The 21,050-nt window shown below is 42.1% G+C and overlaps 1 protein-coding gene across 2 annotated transcripts in view; it reads right to left on the bottom strand.

The window, feature by feature from the left end:
* shank3a (SH3 and multiple ankyrin repeat domains 3a) overlaps positions 1-21,050 on the bottom strand; it is a 1,030,755-nt gene that overhangs the window by 468,967 nt on the left and 540,738 nt on the right. For both annotated transcript variants that reach the window (XM_043713933.1, XM_043713934.1), the window contains exon 12: positions 4,952-5,273. In XM_043713933.1, coding sequence (XP_043569868.1) covers positions 4,952-5,273 — 322 coding nt within the window. The remainder of the gene's footprint in view (positions 1-4,951; positions 5,274-21,050) is intronic.

Below are 21,050 nucleotides of genomic sequence, written 5' to 3'. Positions count from 1 at the left end.
GATGGGTCGGAGTGGAGGGTGGAGCAGATAGGTGGGAAGGAACATGGGCAGGTAGGGCTGTTCAAGAGGGCGGTGCTTAGTGGGGTGGGGGTAGGTGGAGGGGAGATAAAGAAACTAGGGAAATCGATGTTGATGCCGTGTGGTTGGAAGGTTCCAAGGTGGAAGATGAGACGTTCTTCTTCCAGGCGTCGGGTGGATTGGATTTGGCAGTGGAGGAGGCCCAGGACTTGCTTGTCCTTGGTGGAGTGGGAGGGGGAGTTGAAGTGGTCAGCCACAGGGCAGTGGGATTGGTTGATGCGTGTATTCCAGAAATGTTCCCTGAAAGTGTTCGCAAGTTGGCATCCTGTCTCCCCAAAGTGGAAGAGACCACATTGAGAGCAACGGACACAGTAGATGAGGCGTTTGGATGTGCATGAAAATCTCTGCTGGATATGGAAGGATCCTTCAAAACCTTGGATGGAGGTGAAGGGGGAGGTGTGGGCGCAGGGGTTACACCTCTTGCAGTGGCGAGGGTAAGTGCCGGGAGTGGAGGATGGGCTGGTGGGGAGCGTGGATCTAATGAGAGAATCACACAGGGATGGTTTCTGCAGGATGCTGATATGATTGAGGCAATGACGGAGGTGAGGGAGGAGGTGTATTGAGAAGTTTGCTAAGTCTGTATATAACAGGACATGATAAAGTGTTACATTAAAGATTGTTGCAGAAACTAAAAGCATCTGGTGTAGGGGTAACATGTAGATTTGGATCGAATATTGATCAGCTAACATGAAGCAGAGAGCAGGCATCATTGGGTCCTTTTCAGTTTGGCAAGATGTTATCAGTAGTGTGCCACAGGGACTGGTGCTGGAACCTGAACTGTTTACAATCTATAGAATTGACTAAGATGAAGGACAGAGCGAAAAGTGTGGCGCTGGAAAAGCACAGGAGGTCAGGCAGCATCTGAGGAGCAGGATGCTGCCTGACCTCCTGTGCTTTTCCAGCGCCACACTTTTCAACTCTGACTCTCCAGCATTTGCAGTCCTCACTTTCTCTGAAGATGAAGGACAGGTTGCAACATTAAGGTGGTGAATGGCTTACTCCTGGTCCAAATTCACATGTTCATATGTCTGTTCATAGGACCAACTGTCCCCAGCAATAACTATGTATAAGAACTTTGTTCATAACAGGATAGTCTGATCCAATATTGGAAGTGTCTATAATAGGGCTAACTAACTAAACACTAACTGTGTATAACAGGAATGACTATCATAGCACTGACTGTGTAAAACAGAACTGATGGTCCCAAGACTTGTATTTTTATGAAGCTGGGAAGACTCCATTAATCTTCCAAAATGGTGAGGAGGACCTTCACTTTCAACAGATTAAACTTTTGCTAATAAGGGTAAAGAAGTGGTGTATGAGGGAAACCTGAACTCAGCAACACTATTTGAACTCAACATTAAATTTAAACATATCCTATCTTGGCAACTGCAAGGAACTTAAACCACAGTGAGGAAGTCACAAATTTATGAAGAAAACATAAAGATTCTTGAAGGGAGATAAGGTGTCTTTAATTGCCATGGCGTGAAAATATTTATTCCTTAACCATTCAAAATAAAAAGAAACTGCAGATGACAGCAATTTTCTTCTAATAAACTCTTCTCTGGCAGTTTACAACACCAGCTTGTTGACATTGTCATAAGGCTTTTATGAATATAGAACATAGAAATTCACAGAACAGTACAGGCCCTTAGGCCCTCGATGTTGTGCTGATCTGTGGAATCAATCTGAAGCTCATCTAACCTACACTATTCTATTTTCATCCATATGTTTATGCAATAGCCATTTAAATGCCCTTATAGTAGGTGAGTCAACTACTTTTGCAGGCAGAGCACTTTACGCCCTTACTGCTCTCTGAGTAAAAAAACTACCTCTGATCTCTGTCCTGTAACTATCACCCCTCAATTTAAAATTATGTCACCTGTGCTAACCATCACCATCCAAGGAAATTTGCTCTCACTATCCATCCTATCTAATCCTCTGATCATCTTATATGTCTCTATTAAGTCACCTCTCAGCCTTCTTTTTTCTAACAAAAACAGCCTCAGGTCCCTCAGCCTTTCCTTGTAAGACCTTCTCTCCTTACCAGGCAGAATCCTGGTAAATCTTCTCTGCACCCTTTCCAATGCTTCCACATCCTTCCTATAATGTGGTGACTAGAACTGTACATGATGCTCCAAGTATGGCCGCACCAGAGATTTGTACAACTTCAGCATGACCTCAAGGCTTTGAAACTCAATCCCTTTACCAATAAAAGCTAACACACCGTATGCCTTCTGAACAACTCTATCAACCCGGATGTCAACTTTCTACGTACATGGACACTGAGATCTCTCTGCTCATCCACACTACCAATAATCTTACCATTTGCCCAGTACTCTGCGTTCCTGTTATTCTTTCCAAAGTGAATCACTTCACACTTTTCCACATTAAACTCCATTTGCCACCCCTCAGCCCAGCTCTGCAGCTTATGTATGTCCCTCTGTAACCTGTACCATCCTTTGGCACTGTCCAAAACTCCACCAACCTTAGGGACATCCGCAAATTTACTAACCCATCCTTCTATGCCCTCATTCAGGTCATTTATAAAGATTACAAATAGCAGTGGCCCCAAAACAGATCCTTGTGGTATACCACTAGCAACTGAACTCCAGGATGAACATTTCCCATCAACCACCACTTTCTGTCTTCTTACAACTAGCCAATTCCTGATCCAAACTGCTAAATCACCTTCAATCCCATGCCTCTGTAATTTCTGCATTAGCCTAACGTGGGGAACCTTATCAAACACTTTACTGAAATCCGCTTTACCCTCATTCACCTGTTTAGTCACCTTCTCAAAGAACTCAATAAGATTTGATAATAACCTCCCCTTCACAAAACCATGTTGACTATCCCTTTCTTCCTTTCTGGATGATTATGAATCTCTGGCTGATTATTAAAAAAAGACTATTATTATCTCACAGCAGTGGGGCTGAGTTCCAAAATCACAGTTTGACACTTTTATAAGCCTATTAAACACTAGTTGTCTTTGACATTGGATGTGGAAATAACTTTGCTTGCATTTAAAAGAGATCAAATATTTGATTTTTGTTTTTGTAAGTTCTAAATGGGCTTTCATGAATGTGAGCTTTTTTTAAAACATTCAAATCTGCATAATTAAATTTATATCAGATTTTTAGGCATTTATTTTATTCAAATCCACAAAATTTCCAAGATCTGCCCAGAGTAGACACTGGGTGAGTTGGCACATGCTGTTATAAAGTCCAAATGGTCGGTGGATCTCGGGGTGGGCTAGAGGGTATAAAATCCTTTCAGCCAGCTAGGACAAAATCCTATAGAAATTTTTTTAACAATCATTCATGGGATGTGAGCTGGGCCAGCATTCAATGCCCATCCCTAATTGCTCAGAGAGAAGTTAAGAGTCAACCACATTGCTGTGGGTCTGGAGTCACATGTAGGCTAGACCAGGTAAGGGTGGTAGTTTCCTTCCCTGAAGGACATTAGTAAACTAGGTGGGATTTCCTGACAATCGACTCATAGTCATCATTAGACACTTAATTCTAGATTGTTGCTGTGATGGGATTTGAATCCAGGTCCCTAGAACATTACCCAGGTCTCTGGATCAATTGTCCAATGATAATTCTACTAGACCATCACCTCTCCTTAAACTGAGGGGGGCTTCTAACCTGATCTGCTCCCAGGATGATTGACAGTTCCATGACTGTTTCATCAGATTGATAGTCTTAGCACTAACTTTATATATGACAGGATTGATTGTTCTGGTATTAACTTGAGAGGAAAAGAAAGAATAGAAAGATACAGTGGTAAAGGAAAGAGTAGAGTTGAGAGGAAGTAAAGTCAGAACTGTAGACATAGTAACCTGTTGATTGGATCAGTCTATAGGTTGAAAAGCAGAAATTCATGGCCATCTGATATATTTTTAAACTTTTTTTTATCAATGCTACTCATAGATTTAGTAACACTGACAAAACCAGAAATGGGTTCAGTCAAGCCTTCTGCTGATGTTTGTTGCTTCCTGCTGGAAACACTGAGTGAATGTGGAATGGGATTATGATTTAAGGTTAACTGGGACATCCTTGACAGTTTAATATTATGCCCAGCCTCTTCCATGGAGAACTACAGAGCTAGCTGCTCTGAATCCTACTCCAGAAACAAGCAGTGGTTTCACATGAAGTGGGATCTGGAGAAAAGGAGAAGGGTTTTCCAATCCTTTCAGCTTCCCATTCTCTTTCAATTCGGGCCTGCTAACCATACATGAATTCCACACCACCGCAAAGGCAAAGCTGAGGGCCTCAAGCAGCTTAATCTCCTCAAACAATCTGTCTCAGTACTTCCTGTGATAGTTGAGCTACCTTACAGCTACAAGCTGCCATGGTATGTGTGCCAAGTTCCACAAGCTCCTCCACTGCACATTGTCTCAGGTTGTCAGAAAATTCAACGACAGCTGGTGGCCCTGAAGACAAGCAGCATGAGCCTTAGCCCCTCTGCAGGTGTATCGAGAAGACAGTGCCATGACATGTGGACTACGTGGTGAGGTATATGATGAAGGAATGAGACCTACACGCTGTGCTATATTCACTGATATTAAGTAAAGATCATCAATGGTTTATTGGGCAAGTATGCACATTTTTAAAAAATCTTGATCAAAGTTTTCAGATTCAAACTGTAAACTATTTATCGTTTCCTTTTAATACTGTGTTTTCTTCCCTGACCTATCATTATTACCTTCACTGATAAACCCGGTTGAAAAGCTATTCTCCAAACATGGGATGCTGTTAAAGAACTGCAGAGAAATGTGGGCAGTCAGGTAACTAAGCAGAAAGTAGAGTCGAATTCTCTTCTCCAATCCCAGAGCCTTTTGAGGACAGAAGGTTCTGGGCCATCTTACCTGAGCCTGGCTTTAGTCTGCTTCCTGAGGACAGGCGTGTTAGCATCACTTTCCTCTTGGACACACTGCAGCGAGGGCGATCGGCTGTGTGAGCTCCGTGAGCTAGCAGTACTCTGCTGACCTCCCTCGGCACCCTCCTGCATGTGCGCCAGTAACTGCGGTGGCAGACTCCTGAGGGATGGCACGGGTGAGTGGGACGTCCGGCTTGGGAGGTTGTTGATGTTGTTGTCACTGGTGGATCGCAGCAGAGTGCGCGGGGATGAGAGGGCACCTCCGCCTGTTCGTCGCCTATTGGTGTAGCTTGGGGTCTCTCTGAAAGGCACTGAAATTTACAGGAATATTAGTGTCCACGTCTCCAAAACATGTGCAAATGGCACCTCCCTCACAATGCCAAACAACTGACCCCACCCTCTTTCACCAACATCAAATATACATGAGAGTAATGAGGGACAATCTCACCACTTACTTGCTAAATTACCATTATATTTTCTTTTTAGGATTACAATAGTAAACATTGCAAGTTATTTGATCAAGGTGGGATCAGACTCAGGCCTGAACCTATCCTATTTTATATCCACATATGTACATATTGCAACAGAATTATATGGACAAAGCAAAAACTCTCCAGGGGCATGAACCTCAGGCAGTGCTTGAGGTAAACCTGTTTCCACTCTAACCATCATCCTCTGTGTATTACCTTCATTCCATTCCTACCTGGCCTAAATTAATCCTTGTCACTTTCTAATTTACAATTTGGCATGATAGTGGCAATACTTATTGCTGCTGAAGATAATATTGCTGCTACTATACTGATACAATGCACTTGACCATTCAGTCCAGCTATCAATACCTCATACATATTCTATGAAGTGGGGACTTTAACAACCTTCAATCTATTCCATTAGCCCATGTACATTGTACCCCATCATGCACTGTACTCACCCATTTAATGTCCTCTCCCAACTCACCTATATTTTACCCTATCATGGACCTATTTAATGTTGTTGTTTTCCTCTCCACAATTATATCATTTTGAGATGTTGCTATGACCGAACCAAGTTTTCTCTGTGTGATCTGGGGTGTCCATTGGCCAATTCGCTTGGCTGATCTGCTTAATTGCCTTGTCCAGCCCACTGAATCTTGCTTTCAGCTGTTCCCCCTGTAAAGGTAACAACACTAACACTTCACCTCCTGTTTGAAATCTTCTGATTTCAACATACTTAGCTGCACACTCTTTCACCTTTGCCTGAAAGTTTTAAATGCTTCTGTGCTGCTTTGCAGGCTCTTGTGAGTCTCTCCAGAAACACTGTCACATAATCTGACAGATCGTTCTGGGTCTAGCTGCATCGTTTGAAGAATAAAGAGTTGTTTATCTGCTTGACAAAATTACTTTATGTCCTGAAATTTTCCTTCCTGAAAATATTTCCTTGATAAATTTTAATAGCCTTCTGATTCAATGACCTTGGATTAAACCTGGTTGATTCATTTAGCAAGGTTTAGATAGTAAGTATCTGAAAATCAAAACATTTGTTCCAATCATAGGGATTTTCATGAAAATATGCTTTAATTGTTGTCTCAAGAGTTTCGTGGTACCTCTTTAAAGCTTCTGTGTTTGCAGATGATATGTTGTAGACTTCACCTGTTTATATCATGTTTCATATTGTGTGCTGAAAGATTTTATACTTAAAGACTGGATCGACTGGGCTTGTACTCACTGGAATTTAGAACAAGAGGGGGGGAATCTCATAGAAACATATAAAATCCTGATGCAGAAAGAATGTTTCTGATGATGGGGAAGTCCAGAAATAGGGGTCACGGTCTAAGAATAAGGGGTAAGCCATTCAGGATCAAGGTGAGGGAGAATTTCTTCACTTAGAGTTGTGAATCTATGGAATTCTCTCCCACAGGAAACTGCTGGGGCCAATTCATTAGATACATTCAAGAGGGAGCGGGAAGTGACCCTTGCACCTAAAGAGATCAAGGAGTACAGAGAGAAAGTGGGAATAGGAAATTGAACATGCATGATCAGCCACAATCATATTGAATGATGGTGCTGGCTCAAAGGGCCGAACGGCCTATCCCTGCATCTACTTTCTACGTTTCTAAGTTGGTCCAACTGTAGTTTTACTGGCAGTCCACAGTGAGTAGAAACTTGAATTAATTTTCCATCAGTACTTTAGCTGAGATGATCCTCAAAGGAATGGACTTTGGGAAACATGTTGTCATATCCATGGTAATAAGCATAAAGTAGTGTCCCATTTTCTATTAATATCCTACACCATCTGCGAGCTCTCTATTGAACAGTTCCTCAAAAAATGCTAGGATATCCAAGATGCTGGTGTGATTGCATTTTGAGGTTTTCCCAATCTGCTCAGTAAAGTATTTATTTCTCAAAGCTTGAGTTTTCCGTATTCCAACGTGTCCTGTCTGAGGAATTTCATAAGCTACCTACTCTATCTCTTAAAAATATTACTGCAGTACCACTACCAAACAAAAAAAAATTGCCTCCAGGTTTACAAGGATTTCTCCATTCCCTCATCAGAGTCACATTTTAGAACTCTCTCAGTGCTATTTTCAGTGTGGGTAGATTGTATGAATTTGTCTAATTGCAGATATGCTTTCTGCACCTCAGTTAAAGAATTACAAAACACTTCTTTTGAATTATCCTCATCTTTAAAGAAACTTTCAATGACACTAATAGTCCATCTGATATAGGAGCAGAATTAAGCCATTTGGCCCACTAAATATCTGCTTGTTTTATCACTAATTTGATTAATTCAATCATTAACTTTCAATGAGCTCTCTGGAGGCAAAACTACATAATTCTGTTTGAGTAGTTCTTGTATCTCTTGATGTAATTTTGGATTTAGCTGTATCATTTGAAGAAGAGATTACGTTTCTTCTTAACAAAATCCCTTTACATCGCTCATCTATATTCATTTCACCAGCACTCACATCAATGTTTATCTTTGGTCTCATGTATGTAGTTCAAGTGAGAGTTTAATATGGTGCATTCTTATGCTGGGCTCCTTTTTTGGAAACATTCTTACAAAACCCCAGTAAGTCCCCAGGGTTTCCCATGCAGCTTCCAGCATTCTGAACAAGGGTGTCCCAGCGCCTTCCTTTCAGTTTGAGGAGGACATCTTTGGACATTCCCAGCTGTCATCTCATTGCCTTTGCTGCTTGCCTTCCTTTCAGTCTCTCACCATCCATCTTTCTTAGCTTTATGGGGTTTGCAGAAAAAAAGTTTAATTTTATAGATTAACATATAATTATCAGTTATCTTCACCACACGTCCTGCTGTCGCTACCATCTGGCCTTCAAAATGAATTCTAATTATGGGAGTAAGTGACTTTTAAAAATTCTTTTAGCAGAATAATATTTCTGAGAGCTTCATACATAGCATTTGCTCCTAATGCCCATATCCAAATGTCAAAATTACTTTCCTTAACCTTTCAAATTCAATGTAAGTCTGCCCCAGGCAGTTTCCTTATGTTCTGAAACTTACTTTTGCCTGTATGCCTCAGGCAGTAACTAATACACATCTAAAATGACCTCTATTAATGCATCATAATCTATGGAAGCCCCCTCTAATAAAATGATGCACAAATCTTATGAATTCCATTGTCAAACTGCTTTGCATGAGAAGTGCTCAGGTTTCCTCTGGGTCACTTCATTTGTTTTGCTAGCTTTTCAAACAACATTAGGAATGCCTCCACACACCACTTTCATCAAATATTAGTAGAGCATACACCAATTTAAACATCTCCTTACTGGACCTTCGGTGAAGGTATAGCTTTCCTCATCAGAAATCTTTAATGTATCTGAGGCTCCTCTATAATAATAGATTAGAGTGGTGCTGGAAAAGCACAGCAGGTCAGGCAGCATTCAAGAAGCAGGAAAATCTGTGTTTCGGGCAAAAGCCCTTCATCCTGATGAAGAGCTTTTGCCCGAAACGTCGATTTTCCTGCTCCTCGAATGCTGCCTTTCCTGCTGTGCTTTTCCAGCACCACTCTAATCTTGACTCTGATCTGCAGTCCTCACTTTCGCCTACTCTGTAATAATACTCTAGCCTTCTAGGCCAGTAATGCCTTTCTTTCACCTGAAATCTACTCCAGCCTTATAACTGCTCTTTTTTTTCCCCATTTTCTTCTCTCATATTTTCTTAAAAAATTCTATTGTCTTTTTGATCTGAAGCTGCTTCATGTGAAATTGAATTCTAACAAAAAACCCAAATGACTCACTCCCCATTGCAACTGGTGCCGTTTGTATTTCCACTGACCCCAGACGCATTGCCAGTATACCAGTTATCTAAGGTTTTGCAGGCAATGCCACATTTAACACCCTTGCCAATTCTTCTAATTTAGTGCCATCGCCATGGGTCAAAACCCTAAATCATCTATTGGCATATCAAACTTTTAATTTCAATGTGTTTTATTTTTATAAAAAGGGGACTGTCACAGCCATAAGTGACTGGGTTTGTAAATTCACTGACTGTCTGGCTGAATCCTGTGTGGACACATGGAATCTCAAACCTGTACAGAGGCAGAGAAATGTCAGAACAGAAAAACTGAAAAGGAAGAGATAACGAGAATTTAACTACAGAACGCACTGTCAACAGGGAGCCATTTGTTGCAGATATGTTTGCGTTTTACCCTTCCAAAGATATACAAAAAAAAGGATTATAGCAAATTTCAATCTGAGTCTTTGTGTGTGAGTAGCCTGACACTCTAGGGTATGGATCAGTGTGTATCATGAATATCACAGTTTGAGAACAGCTATTAAACATCGCTGCACAACATGTAAAGAATGGAAACATTTTCTCTCTCACTCTGAGTGCTGCCAGCTATCCACTGTGGAAAGAAACCAGGATGAAAGGATTTCAATTAACCTGAAAAGTCAAGAATCTCAAAACCAACTGTTAAACCAAAGGCAACATTACCAGTAACAGGTATAAGACCATAAAACAAAGGAGCAGAGTTAGGCCATTCTGCCCATCGAGGCTGCTTCACCGTTCGATCATGACTGATCATTTTCTCGAACCCAATCTCTTGCCTTCCCCCCATAACCACACTAACTGCCACAATATTCAATCTACTCTTCACAAATGACTCAGACTGAATATGCATATTCTTTTATAACTTTTATCATTTGTTGATACTTCTTATTCATAATCAGTGTGAATGTGATTGATGGTATTACTTCACAAGGCTAGCAACTAATAACCTTTCTTTTCTGTTAACTCAAGATAGTCTTGTTAAATTGGCTCCTTTTAATACATACATTCTCTTGGTCAGGCAGAATGGTACTCATAAGGGAAGAGACCCTTTTCAATTAATCTTGTTCCGACCTACTGAGGGGACAGGCGAATAAATAAGGACAGCCAGTTCATCTCTCCTGCCTCAGAGCTTTATTGATTTGGGATATACACCCCACAACTAAAATGAATTTGTAGAACCTCCCTCAGAGAATGGTCATAACCATCTAGGATTCTTATTCCACCTGCAAGAAAGATTTAGGTGCTGCCAATGTCATCTTGACTTTACAATCCAAGAAACCAACTATCCATCCTGTTATCCTTCATCCATTACTATTATTCTACATCCATATTCATGTTGTTCACGTCCAGGATCCAAGATGAGCCCCAGATATTGTTTCAACTGAGGCAGGAAGAGGGAACTGATTATCAAGCTTCACTGTTCTACCAGGCTCACTATTGGTGTAAATGCATTGATTTAATTGCCAAAACGGCCAACTGAGCTCTTTGGATATCTATCCAGAGTACAAGTAATATCCACCAGGTTTAATAAACTCCAAATAATCCAGTTACTTTAAACAAAAAGTTATTCTTAAAGCAAATGGAAATGACTGATGAACCGGATTTGGAATTACAATCACACAATATAGGAGCAGAGGTAGACTATTTAGCCTTTCAAGCTTGTTTTGCCATTCAATAAGATTATGGCTAATCTGTCTGTGTTTTGAATACCACAATTACATCCATCCCTGATGACCTTTGATTTCCGCTCCACCCCTGCCCATTATGAATCTATCTACCTCTGCCTCAAAGTTATTTAATGAGCACCAAACCCCACCCATCCTGGGTTTCGACCAAGTGCTTGTTGACAGTACACATGCTGACCACAGTCTACTCTTCTCATGGTAGTCGGGGTGCCAGTCAAGTGGACTATTTTCCCCTGGAAGCTGTGGAGATCCTTGAATGTTGTTGGAGCTGCACTGATCCAGGCCAGCAGAGTCAGTCCTGACTTGTGTCTTCTACATGGGTGAAAAAAAAATGATTGAGGAAGTCAGGTGGTGAGTTATTTGCCACAACTTCTCTGATCCACTGCAGAAGTTACTTTGTTTAATGCATCTAATTTAGTTGATAGTCAACAGTGACACTCAGGACTTTGGTGGAAAATCATTCAGCCATTGTAATCTGTTAGATGAAATAGGGAAATGGGTGCTTTCAGTTTGGAGGTGATCATTCCATTGCATTTGTAGGCCAAATGTTACTGACCACTCAATATCCCAACCCTGAAGGCTGTCTCAATTTTGCTGTATGCAGCCTTGAACCACCCTTTTACCTGAAAAGTTCTAAATGGCCTTCGCCCCAGAAACCATCAGTGAACATGCCTACTTCTGAATTTACAAAGATGATGGTGCCCAGGCAGGGAGGAATTCCTTCAGCATTTTTCTCGGGCTAACACTTACAACTACAACTTTTTTAATCTTCACTTTTGAAATTCAATTCCTTTGTCCACGTTTGAACCAAAGCTATAATCATGTGGGCATGGAAAATCCCGGCAAAATGCAAACTGAGCATCAGTGGACACGTTTTGCTGAATAAGTGCCACTTGATGGCATGGCCAACAAATTTTCCATCACTTTGCCAAACGATAGAGAGTAGGCTGATGAGATGGTAACTGCATTTGTTCTACTTTTTTATCCACAATATACTTGAGCAATTTTCCACTTTGTCAATTAACTCCTGGAATGAAACATTTTGGCTAGCACAAGTCTGCAGTGTCATACTTGGTATGTTGTTGAGGTTCATACCCTTAATTGTGTCCTGTCATTTCTTGATGTGTCTTCGAGTGAATCAAAGTTGCTGGTCTCTGATGGTGGGGATCTCAGGAGGGGGTTAGATAGATAATGTACTCAGCATTTCTGAGCGAATATTGTTGCAAATGCTCAGCCAAAACATCTGCACACAAATGCTTCAATGACACTGGTGAAGCATCTTCTTCCTGTTCACTATTTGATTACCTAATACTATTAATAATTGGATATGGCAGAACTTCATCACTTGTTTCATGTGGGACCACTTGGTTCCATCTATAGTATGCTGTTACTCCTGTTTGGCTTATATGTTGGCATGAGTGTAACTTCACTTGATCGGCACTTCATCTTAAGGCAAGCCATGACTGTTCCTGACTTGCTCTTTGATGTTCCTCATTGGATCAGATTGAGCAGGTCCAGTTCCTGGAGCCTGATGGTAGTAAGGGTTATGATAGGCTATGAGATGATAGATTATGGTCAAGTACAATTCGGAGTCCGAGGTTCATGGATGCTGAGTTCTGAGCTGTTAGATATACCTGAAATCTTTTGTGTTTAGCATAGTGTTCGCTCTGGGCAACATGGTGGACACTATTCGCTGTGTAAAGTCAGGCCTGTGCTTTGTCACTTCAACCAACAGTGACCTTGACAGATGCATCTGTAATAGGTGGAATGATGAAACCTCGATCAGATATATATTGTTATTCATTCAAAAAGCCAGTTTGAAGCTATGTCCTTAAAGTTCATCCTACTTGGTCAGTTGTGGTATTCATGATGAAGATTCATACTATGAGGATATTTTGTGTTTTTATTATCCCAAGTACAAATGGTTTTGAACATGGAGGAGTACAGTAGGTTGAAATCAGCAAAATGTCTCCTTGCCTATTTTTGACTTGATTCCATGAAACTTCATGTGGTCCACAGTCAACTCCACTTCCACTTCCTCCCAATGTTAAACTAATGCACTATTAATTGCAGTGGTTCTGTCCTGCCAGTGGGACAAAGGTCATTAACACGAGGGAAATATGGACACAGCATTCCATAGTGCTACTGGTGCTGTAAGTTTAGCCTACTTCTGATCAACCTCCAATGCAACCTGCACTGACTGACAATGCAGGAAAGGGAATAGTGTGTATTCAAAACATACAGAGTGTTATGATCATCACCTCAATCTGCACCCAATGCTAGTTAACCTGCCATTTCTGACTACACGCATTCTGTTATCACTCTCTTTTGTAGGTCCTGTTAATGCTCTCTCTTAAACTTGCATAAAAGACAGAAACCATCCACACTTCCACTTGTGCTATTTAAAGGTATCAGCAAGGGCTTTTCAGTTTAATAACTGTTGACTTTCTGTCGCTGCTCCAAAGTTGGTTGAAATCCTGTGCAAGCTTTGCAGCAGAGGTATCTGTGTAAGGGAATGTTTTGACTTAAGTCCTGATTTATAGAGATTGCTGATACAATGCATTGTACAATGGGTGCTGCATTGGGTAGGAAATGGCTTTTGTAGATCCATTCATTGACTTTGATCACTTGTACGAGATCAATGATATTTTTTTCTAACACTGCAACAAGTTCTTCGACCAGACTCTTTGTATTCTCCCTCAATTAGCTCCCAATCCCTTCAAAGTGTACTACCGACAGCGTACTGACTCCTGTGGAAGCATCACCTCTTTGTTTCTTTCTACAACCTCTATTATTGAATCAGCGAATCTTTCCTCTCTTTGGCCTACTAACGCTTTCTTAATTGTTAAAGCATTTTCAGAAACACTTTCAATATATCTGCTGAAGCCAGGATGCACCTTCACTTTAAGAGGTGCAGGTTGACTTTAAAAATATATAGCTCACATTAAGTGTGTTCTAAAAAGCTACTACATAGCTCATTAGGGCGACACGGTGGCTCAGTGGTTAGCACTGCTGCCTCACAGCACCAGTGACCTAGGTTTGATTCCAGCCTCAGGCAATTGGCTGTGTGGAGTTTGCACATTCTTCCCGTGTCTGCATGGGTTTCCTCTGGGTGCTCCAGTTTCCTCCTACAGTCCAAAGATACTCAGGTTAGGTGGATTGGTCATGGAAAATTACCCTGTCATGTGCAGGAATGTGCAGGCTAGGTAAATCAGCCATGGCACATGCAGGGTTGCAGGGGTAGGACGGGGGGAATGGATGTGGGCAGGATGCTCATCAGAGGGTCAGTACACACTTGATGGACCAAATGACCTCTTACTGCGCTGTCGGGATTCTATGATAATTCATCCATTTTAAAATATATAGTTTTAGGTATGAAAGCGGATTTGGAATTATTTTAAATGTAATTGAATGGAACTATATGATAGCAAAACTGATAAACAATCCTGAACTAAATGCAACTCAAATAAACCTAGGAAAATTACAGTTCAAATTGCATGTTTAATGAGGCCAGACTTGGAAGGAAGAAGATTTGAAAAGCAGTAATCTACCTCTGGACGTCTTGTAAAGGCAGGGCTGAGATCAGCATTCTCTAGAATTTCTTTTCCCAGTTGCATAGACCTCTATGCACGGCAGCACCTTCCGGAACCAGTGGGTGATGCTGGGAGTGTTATCAGAATGCACATGCACATTCCTACAACCCTACAAGTGGGGACACAGATTGGAAACTACCAGCTTCCATTGCTGGAAGGTGGTATCATGCAGCACACTGAGGACCTCTAGTGGAAGCATTGCAATCCATCCCTCAAATGTGACAGAACACCAGTTAGAATACTGATCACTGTAGGATAGCGATGCAAGATCAGAAAATGTATTGCTAGTGCAGAACTACTGAAATGCATGCTTCTCATTATGTTAGATTGCAGAGGTTTATGGTAGATGTCATGTTTAGTAGATAATACAGTTCAGAATCAAACAGAACACAGAAGACAGCTGGAAGAAACACAGAGGCAAATAATGTGGAAGAAGGGATTAGTGTGTCATGTAAAAAAGGGACAATAAAGGGGTCAATCTTTGGTTAAGTGTTGGTTTTGTTGAATTTCCCAAAGGGTATTTCTCTGTGAGATCTCTCACCATATCTTGCAAACTCTCATGAACTGCCTATGCTGACCCTATGGCACTACTTGTCCAATTCCAGCCCCACCGTATTACTCGCCTTTTCCTGAACATCACTCATAGGATATCCGCTGAAAGGCAGATATACATGCACCTGTGCCATCTTGGAAAGGCCAACATCCACCCAGACAAGTGCAGGCAATCTTTCATTGCCCATCACTAGCAACGCAATGGCACAGCATCACAAAGTCAAGGTGCTCACGGCTGGCCCTCCCTCACAGGGAGATCCTCATTCTCTCGCCCAGGTCACTATTTAACCATCCAGCCACACACCTTACCCATCCTTAGCTTCATCCTGTCTAAACAGCCTCTGTATAAGTCATCGTTACTCTGACCCCTCTGACATCACTACTAGAGGCCCACAGATTGTCAATGTCCATTAAAGGAACACCAAATATGGGCAAAAAATCAGGCAATTCCAAACAAGAGCTTGTACTGATAGCCAGTAAAAATGAACACAAACAAAACCATTGGAAGATGCAGTTCAGCTGGCAATGCAAACTGAACGCTGGAATGATGACCAAGGACAATTTTCCATTTCCTGATTGTCTGTGACAGTTAGCTTCTAGCCACTGGACACGGGTGTCAATCAGGCCCTGTCTGGCTGGCCATGCATTACACAGCTGAGCTCTGTCAGGAACAAGGAGAGCTTCCTCCACTCTCATGTTCTCATCCTCCTCCTTGGCACACTGGACCCATTCGCCTAGTTCCTCAGCATCTCTCGCATCATCTCGTTGCCTGCTCCAATCATGAAGAGGACAAAACATCAGAATGACGCGGCACATTCTGTCCTGACTATATTAGATACGAGGCCCCCTCAACACCCTGCCAACATTCTCTCCCCTCTACAAGCTCCACCAAGGTGCTGTTTGAAGCATTGGCGCCGGGGGGGAGGGGGGGGGGTATGTGCAATGATGTCACAGGCCACGGTCACAGTGAGTAGCTCTTGCTCCCAGTAACTAGCCTTGTAACACACCAAGGCACTTAGCAGCACCAGTACGTGTAAAGACCATGTCCTTTTATCATTAGATTTTTAAAAGATTATGGGCTGAAGTGAGAAATAATTGTTTAAAAACATGAATTTTAAAGGATTGCTGTATGATTTACAAAGCTGGAAACTTGACACGCTCTGAGCAAGTACAGTGCTGGTTAGATAAACAGCAAAGACCTGGCAACCTTGTCTGATATCACAGGTACAGCATGCACAAGGTACAAAGTGAAGCTCCGTATACTAGAGGGCACAGGTTTAAGCTGAGAGGGGAGAGATACAAAAGGGTTCAGAAGGGCAATCTTTCTCATGGGTTGTGAGTGTCTGGAACAGGCTGCCAGAGGTAGCGATGAAAGTGAATACAATTTTGTCATTTAAAAAACATTTAGGCAAATACATGGATGGGATAGATATGGAGGGGTATGGACCAAACGCAGACAAATGGGACTAATTTAAATTGTAAAGACTACTGGCATGGGCAAGTTGGGTTGAAAGGCCTGTTTTCATGCTGTAGATATCTATGACTGTATGACTTTATGTCCAATTAGACATCCCAGGGCAGGTACAATAGAGATTTGATACAGAGTAAAGCCCTCTCTACATTTTACCATGGGAATTGGTTTAGCTCAGTTGGCTGGATTGTTGGTTTGCAGAACAGTGTGATGCCAACAGCGTGGGTTCAATTCCCATCACCAGTTTGAGGTTACCATGAAGGACTCTTCTTCTCAACCTCTTCCCTCACTTGAGGTCTGATGGCCCTCAGGTTCTAATGAGAGAGCAGTCCCTATAGTCTGGTCAGACTATAGCAACACAACACTTTACCAGCCAGCCTTGGGTAAAGCTTGGATTATTTACAAAGTAAAATTCTCATTACACTGAACACTGACAAAACAGCAGCATCACAGGTTAGATAAAGAATAAATTTCTCTCCACAGCATCTCATCAATTTCTTCAGTTCATGTACAACATGAGAGGCATAGATAGAGTTGATAGCCATAGACTATTTCCCAGGGCAGAAATGGCTAACACGAGGGGTCATAGTTTTAAGCTGGTTGGAGGAAAGTATAGAGGGGATGTCAGAGGCGGGTTCTTTACACAGAGAGTTGTGATAGCATGGAATGCGTTGCCAGCAGCAGTTGTGGAAGCAAGGTTATTGGGGACATTTAAGAGACTGCTGGACATGCATATGGTCACAGAAATTTGAACGTGCATACATGAGGATCAATGGTCGGCACAACATCGTGGGCTGAAGGGCCTGTTCTGTGCTGTACTGTTCTAAGTTCTATGGTTTAAGTATGTAGTAAAGTTCCCTGACTGGGTACTACATGGGTTTGACAGAGAGAGTAAAACAACATCTTTACTCCATTCAACAATTCCCAGGATAGGTAAGGCATGGTTTGATACAGAGCAAAATTTTCTCTGTCCTGTCAAGTAAACCCAGGTTGAATGCAGCAGGGGAAATGTTTCCTCTACTCTCTGACCTACCAAAAACTGACTGGGAAGTTGGATCACAGGTTAGAGACAAAATAAAGCTTCAGTACACTCTCCTTTCAAACACTGCCACAGCATGTGTGTTAAGGTTTTGATGTAAATCTCTGTCTCAGTAAACAGGGATAACTATAAAACTGGGCTAGAGTACAGAGTAAAACTCTATCCTCACAGCCACAACAATATATCCACAGCAGGTGCCACATGTTAGATATAAAAGAAAGCTCACTTTGACCTAGTCCATGGAACATTCTCAGCAGAAGTGCAGCTTGGATTTAATGTGTACTAAACCTCTCTTTGCATTGTCCAATCCAACACTCTCAGAGCAGAATCATGCCAGCAATTTTATCAGGTCCAGCAGCAGTTAACAGTTCACAGGTAACTTTTAACTGCAGCAGATTCCTCCAAAGTCTCCATTTTAAATAGACACTTTCAGAACGTTCCAGAAGCAGGGGAATTGTGGTGCAGAAATGAATATCTAACGGTTTGTGCTCCAATCACGTCACATCTTACTCTTCACAATTTCGATGGATATAAGCCGAGTCTGTTCACCCTTTCCTCTGGAAGGCAATCCAGGCATTTGTCAAATAAAGCTTCTTTGAACTGCTCGAATTTATGTTTTCTCCTTCCTTAAATAACGGGGCCGATACTGTACCCACATGGAACACAGCAAATTCCCCAATTGGATTCAGGAGAAATATTCTCTTTGTGAAAAGCTTCAGGTCATTCAAATCTAGAAACTAATTTGTTTCGTTAAAAACCCCAGTTGCCTGTCTAATCAAAGCTCAACAGATACAATAACAATTAAGAGCACATAAAACTAATATTTATGTTTTAATGAGGAAAATAAAATGACGTACACTACATATGGTTGAATGACCACTGTCACCAATTCCCATGGTGGGAGCGGGGAACTGCCAATAACCCAATCTGTATTAACCTCTCCCTTTAATGTGTTTGCTCATATCCAATAGCCCTGAACAGAATTACAGTAGATTTTTTTTGTTGTTTATGCAATGACAGTGAGTTACAGAGGAAAGGCTGACATTTGCTGTCTATGTGTAATTGTCCATAGAAGGTAATCATGAGCTTTCTAATTGACACATTGAAATCCTTGGGGATCTTGATGCTCCTGAGGTTATGGAGAGACTTTCAGGATATTCATATCTTGATGACAGAATGCAGATATGTGTTCCAATTACTGCCGCGGGGTAGTAATTTGGAGGTAATCCTGTTCCCAAGCTATTGTTACCCTCATCCTATTCTGTAGCAGAAATAAAAAAAAAATTTAAGCCTTGCATTTATATAGCACATTCCTACACCTCCTGACATCTCAAAGTATCTAGGAGAAAGTGTGGACTGCAAATGCTGGAGATCAGAGTCGAGAGTGTGGTGCTGGAAAAGCACAGCAGGTCAGGCAGCATCCAAGAAGTAGGAGAATCGACATTTTGGACATAAGCCCTTCATCAGGAATGCCCGAAACGTCGATTCTCCTGCTCCTTGGATGCTGCCTGACCTGCTGTGCTTTTCCAGCACCACACTCTCAATCTCAAAGTACCTTCAGGCCCATTAATGACTTTTTAAGTGTCGCCACTGCTGTAATTTGGAAACAAAGCATGCAATCTATGCTCAGCAAACTTTACACTGACTGGGCTGTGCTAGAAAATCGATACTTTATGTGATTTTGGTTGAGGAAAAGTATTTACTGTGACACAGGGTAACTCCTCTAAACCTCTTTAAAATAGTACAACCAGACAAATAGACAGATGGGATTACAGTTTGATAACTCATCCAAACGACAGCACAATGTCAGAGTAGATTTTTGTGTTCAAGCCCTGAAATGGGTCATGAACCAAAAGCCTTAAGATTTGGAGACAGATGTGCTATCAACTGAGCCAGAGTTGACCTGTTGATGGTCACAAGGAGGGAGCTCATTGTTAAAATAAGGAGTAATTACAGTTAACATCAAATTAGCCAAGATGATGGATGCTGGAATCCCCACGTGTACAGATGGGTCCACTGATGTCAGCGGTTTAGGTTATGTCTGTGTATTATGCTGCTGGCAATACCATACTGCAGGCCCAGATTACTCCATCTTGATTGTGTGACCACCAGACCGTTACACTACTGTAGATTAGATTAGATTAGATTACTTACAGTGTGGAAACAGGCCCTTCGGCCCAACAAGTCCACACCGCCCCGCCGAAGCGCAACCCACCCATACCCCTACGTGTACCCCTTACCTAACACTACGGGCAATTTAGCATAGCCAATTCACCTGACCTGCACATCTTTGCTCTTCATCTCACTTCTCATTCTTGCTGCTTGTGCTGATTCAGACTGGGGCTGGGCAGCACAGTTGATTGCTCTCTCGTGCCATTTATGTCTTTCCCTTTTGGTGCTTGCTGCTGTTGATTCAGTCAGTGTTTGGTGATTCACTGACTCAATGGGTATAGATGAGTTGGTGGGGATTGACTGAATTATAGAATCATAAAGTCATGGAGAATGTATAGAACACGTCCATGCCGACCAGATATCCTAAATTAATCTAGTCTCATTTGTCAGCACTTGGCTCATATCCTTCTGAGCCTTTCCTATTCCTATGAGGAGAAAGTGAGGTCTGCAGATGCTGGAGATCAGAGCCGGAGATGTGTTGCTGGAAAAGCGCAGCAGGTCAGGCAGCATCCAGGGAACAGGAGAATCGACGTTTCGGGCATAAGCCCTTCTTCAGGAATGAGGAAAGTTTGTCCAGCAGGCTAAGATAAAAGGTAGGGAGGAGGGTGTGGTGTAAAATTCCAAGCAGTGGAATGTGGTGAAACGGTTAAAAATTATGTCCCAATACATGTGTGAATCTAACCGGAATGGAGGTGTTGCTTAGTCCCGTGTGAATCTTCTTATCTGTATGTAACCAGAATGGAATGTGTTTTTTAGCCTTGCTCTGCTGTTCACATGAATGTTTATATCTGGAAAAGAGTATATCAGCTGGAAAAGTCTCCAGTTCGGTGAGTCTGCTCCGGGGTTACGTTTAACCGCCGAGCGTGGGTTGTTGGCAACCGCCCTACGAGAACTGACGGCTCCCAGTTCCGGTAACATGTAGAGTGAGTATAAGCCAGACCCGGGAGTCTGCTCCGGGGTTACGTTCAACCGCCGAGCGTGGGTTGTTGGCAACCGCTCTACGAGAACTGACGGCTCCCAGTTCCGGTAACATGTAGAGTGAGTATAAGCCAGACCCGGGAGTCTGCTCCGGGGTTACGTTCAACCGCCGAGCGTGGGTTGTTGGCAACCGCTCTACGAGAACTGACGGCTCCCAGTTCCGGTAACATGTAGAGTGAGTATAAGCCAGACCCGTTGTAAGTATGAGACCTGGCTGTGGCGACGCTGCGGGGAATAAAATACCCATATTCTAGCAGACTCGCCTCTTGGTCGTTTGTTCTGTGTCAGACTACTCTCCTACGAACCTGACCTTGAGAATTTTCTAAAACA

This window comes from Chiloscyllium plagiosum, chromosome 23 (assembly GCF_004010195.1).
Source record: "Chiloscyllium plagiosum isolate BGI_BamShark_2017 chromosome 23, ASM401019v2, whole genome shotgun sequence".
NCBI lineage: Eukaryota > Metazoa > Chordata > Chondrichthyes > Orectolobiformes > Hemiscylliidae > Chiloscyllium > Chiloscyllium plagiosum.
Note: the sequence above shows the minus strand (reverse complement) of the source record. Positions and strands in the feature narration are given on the sequence as shown.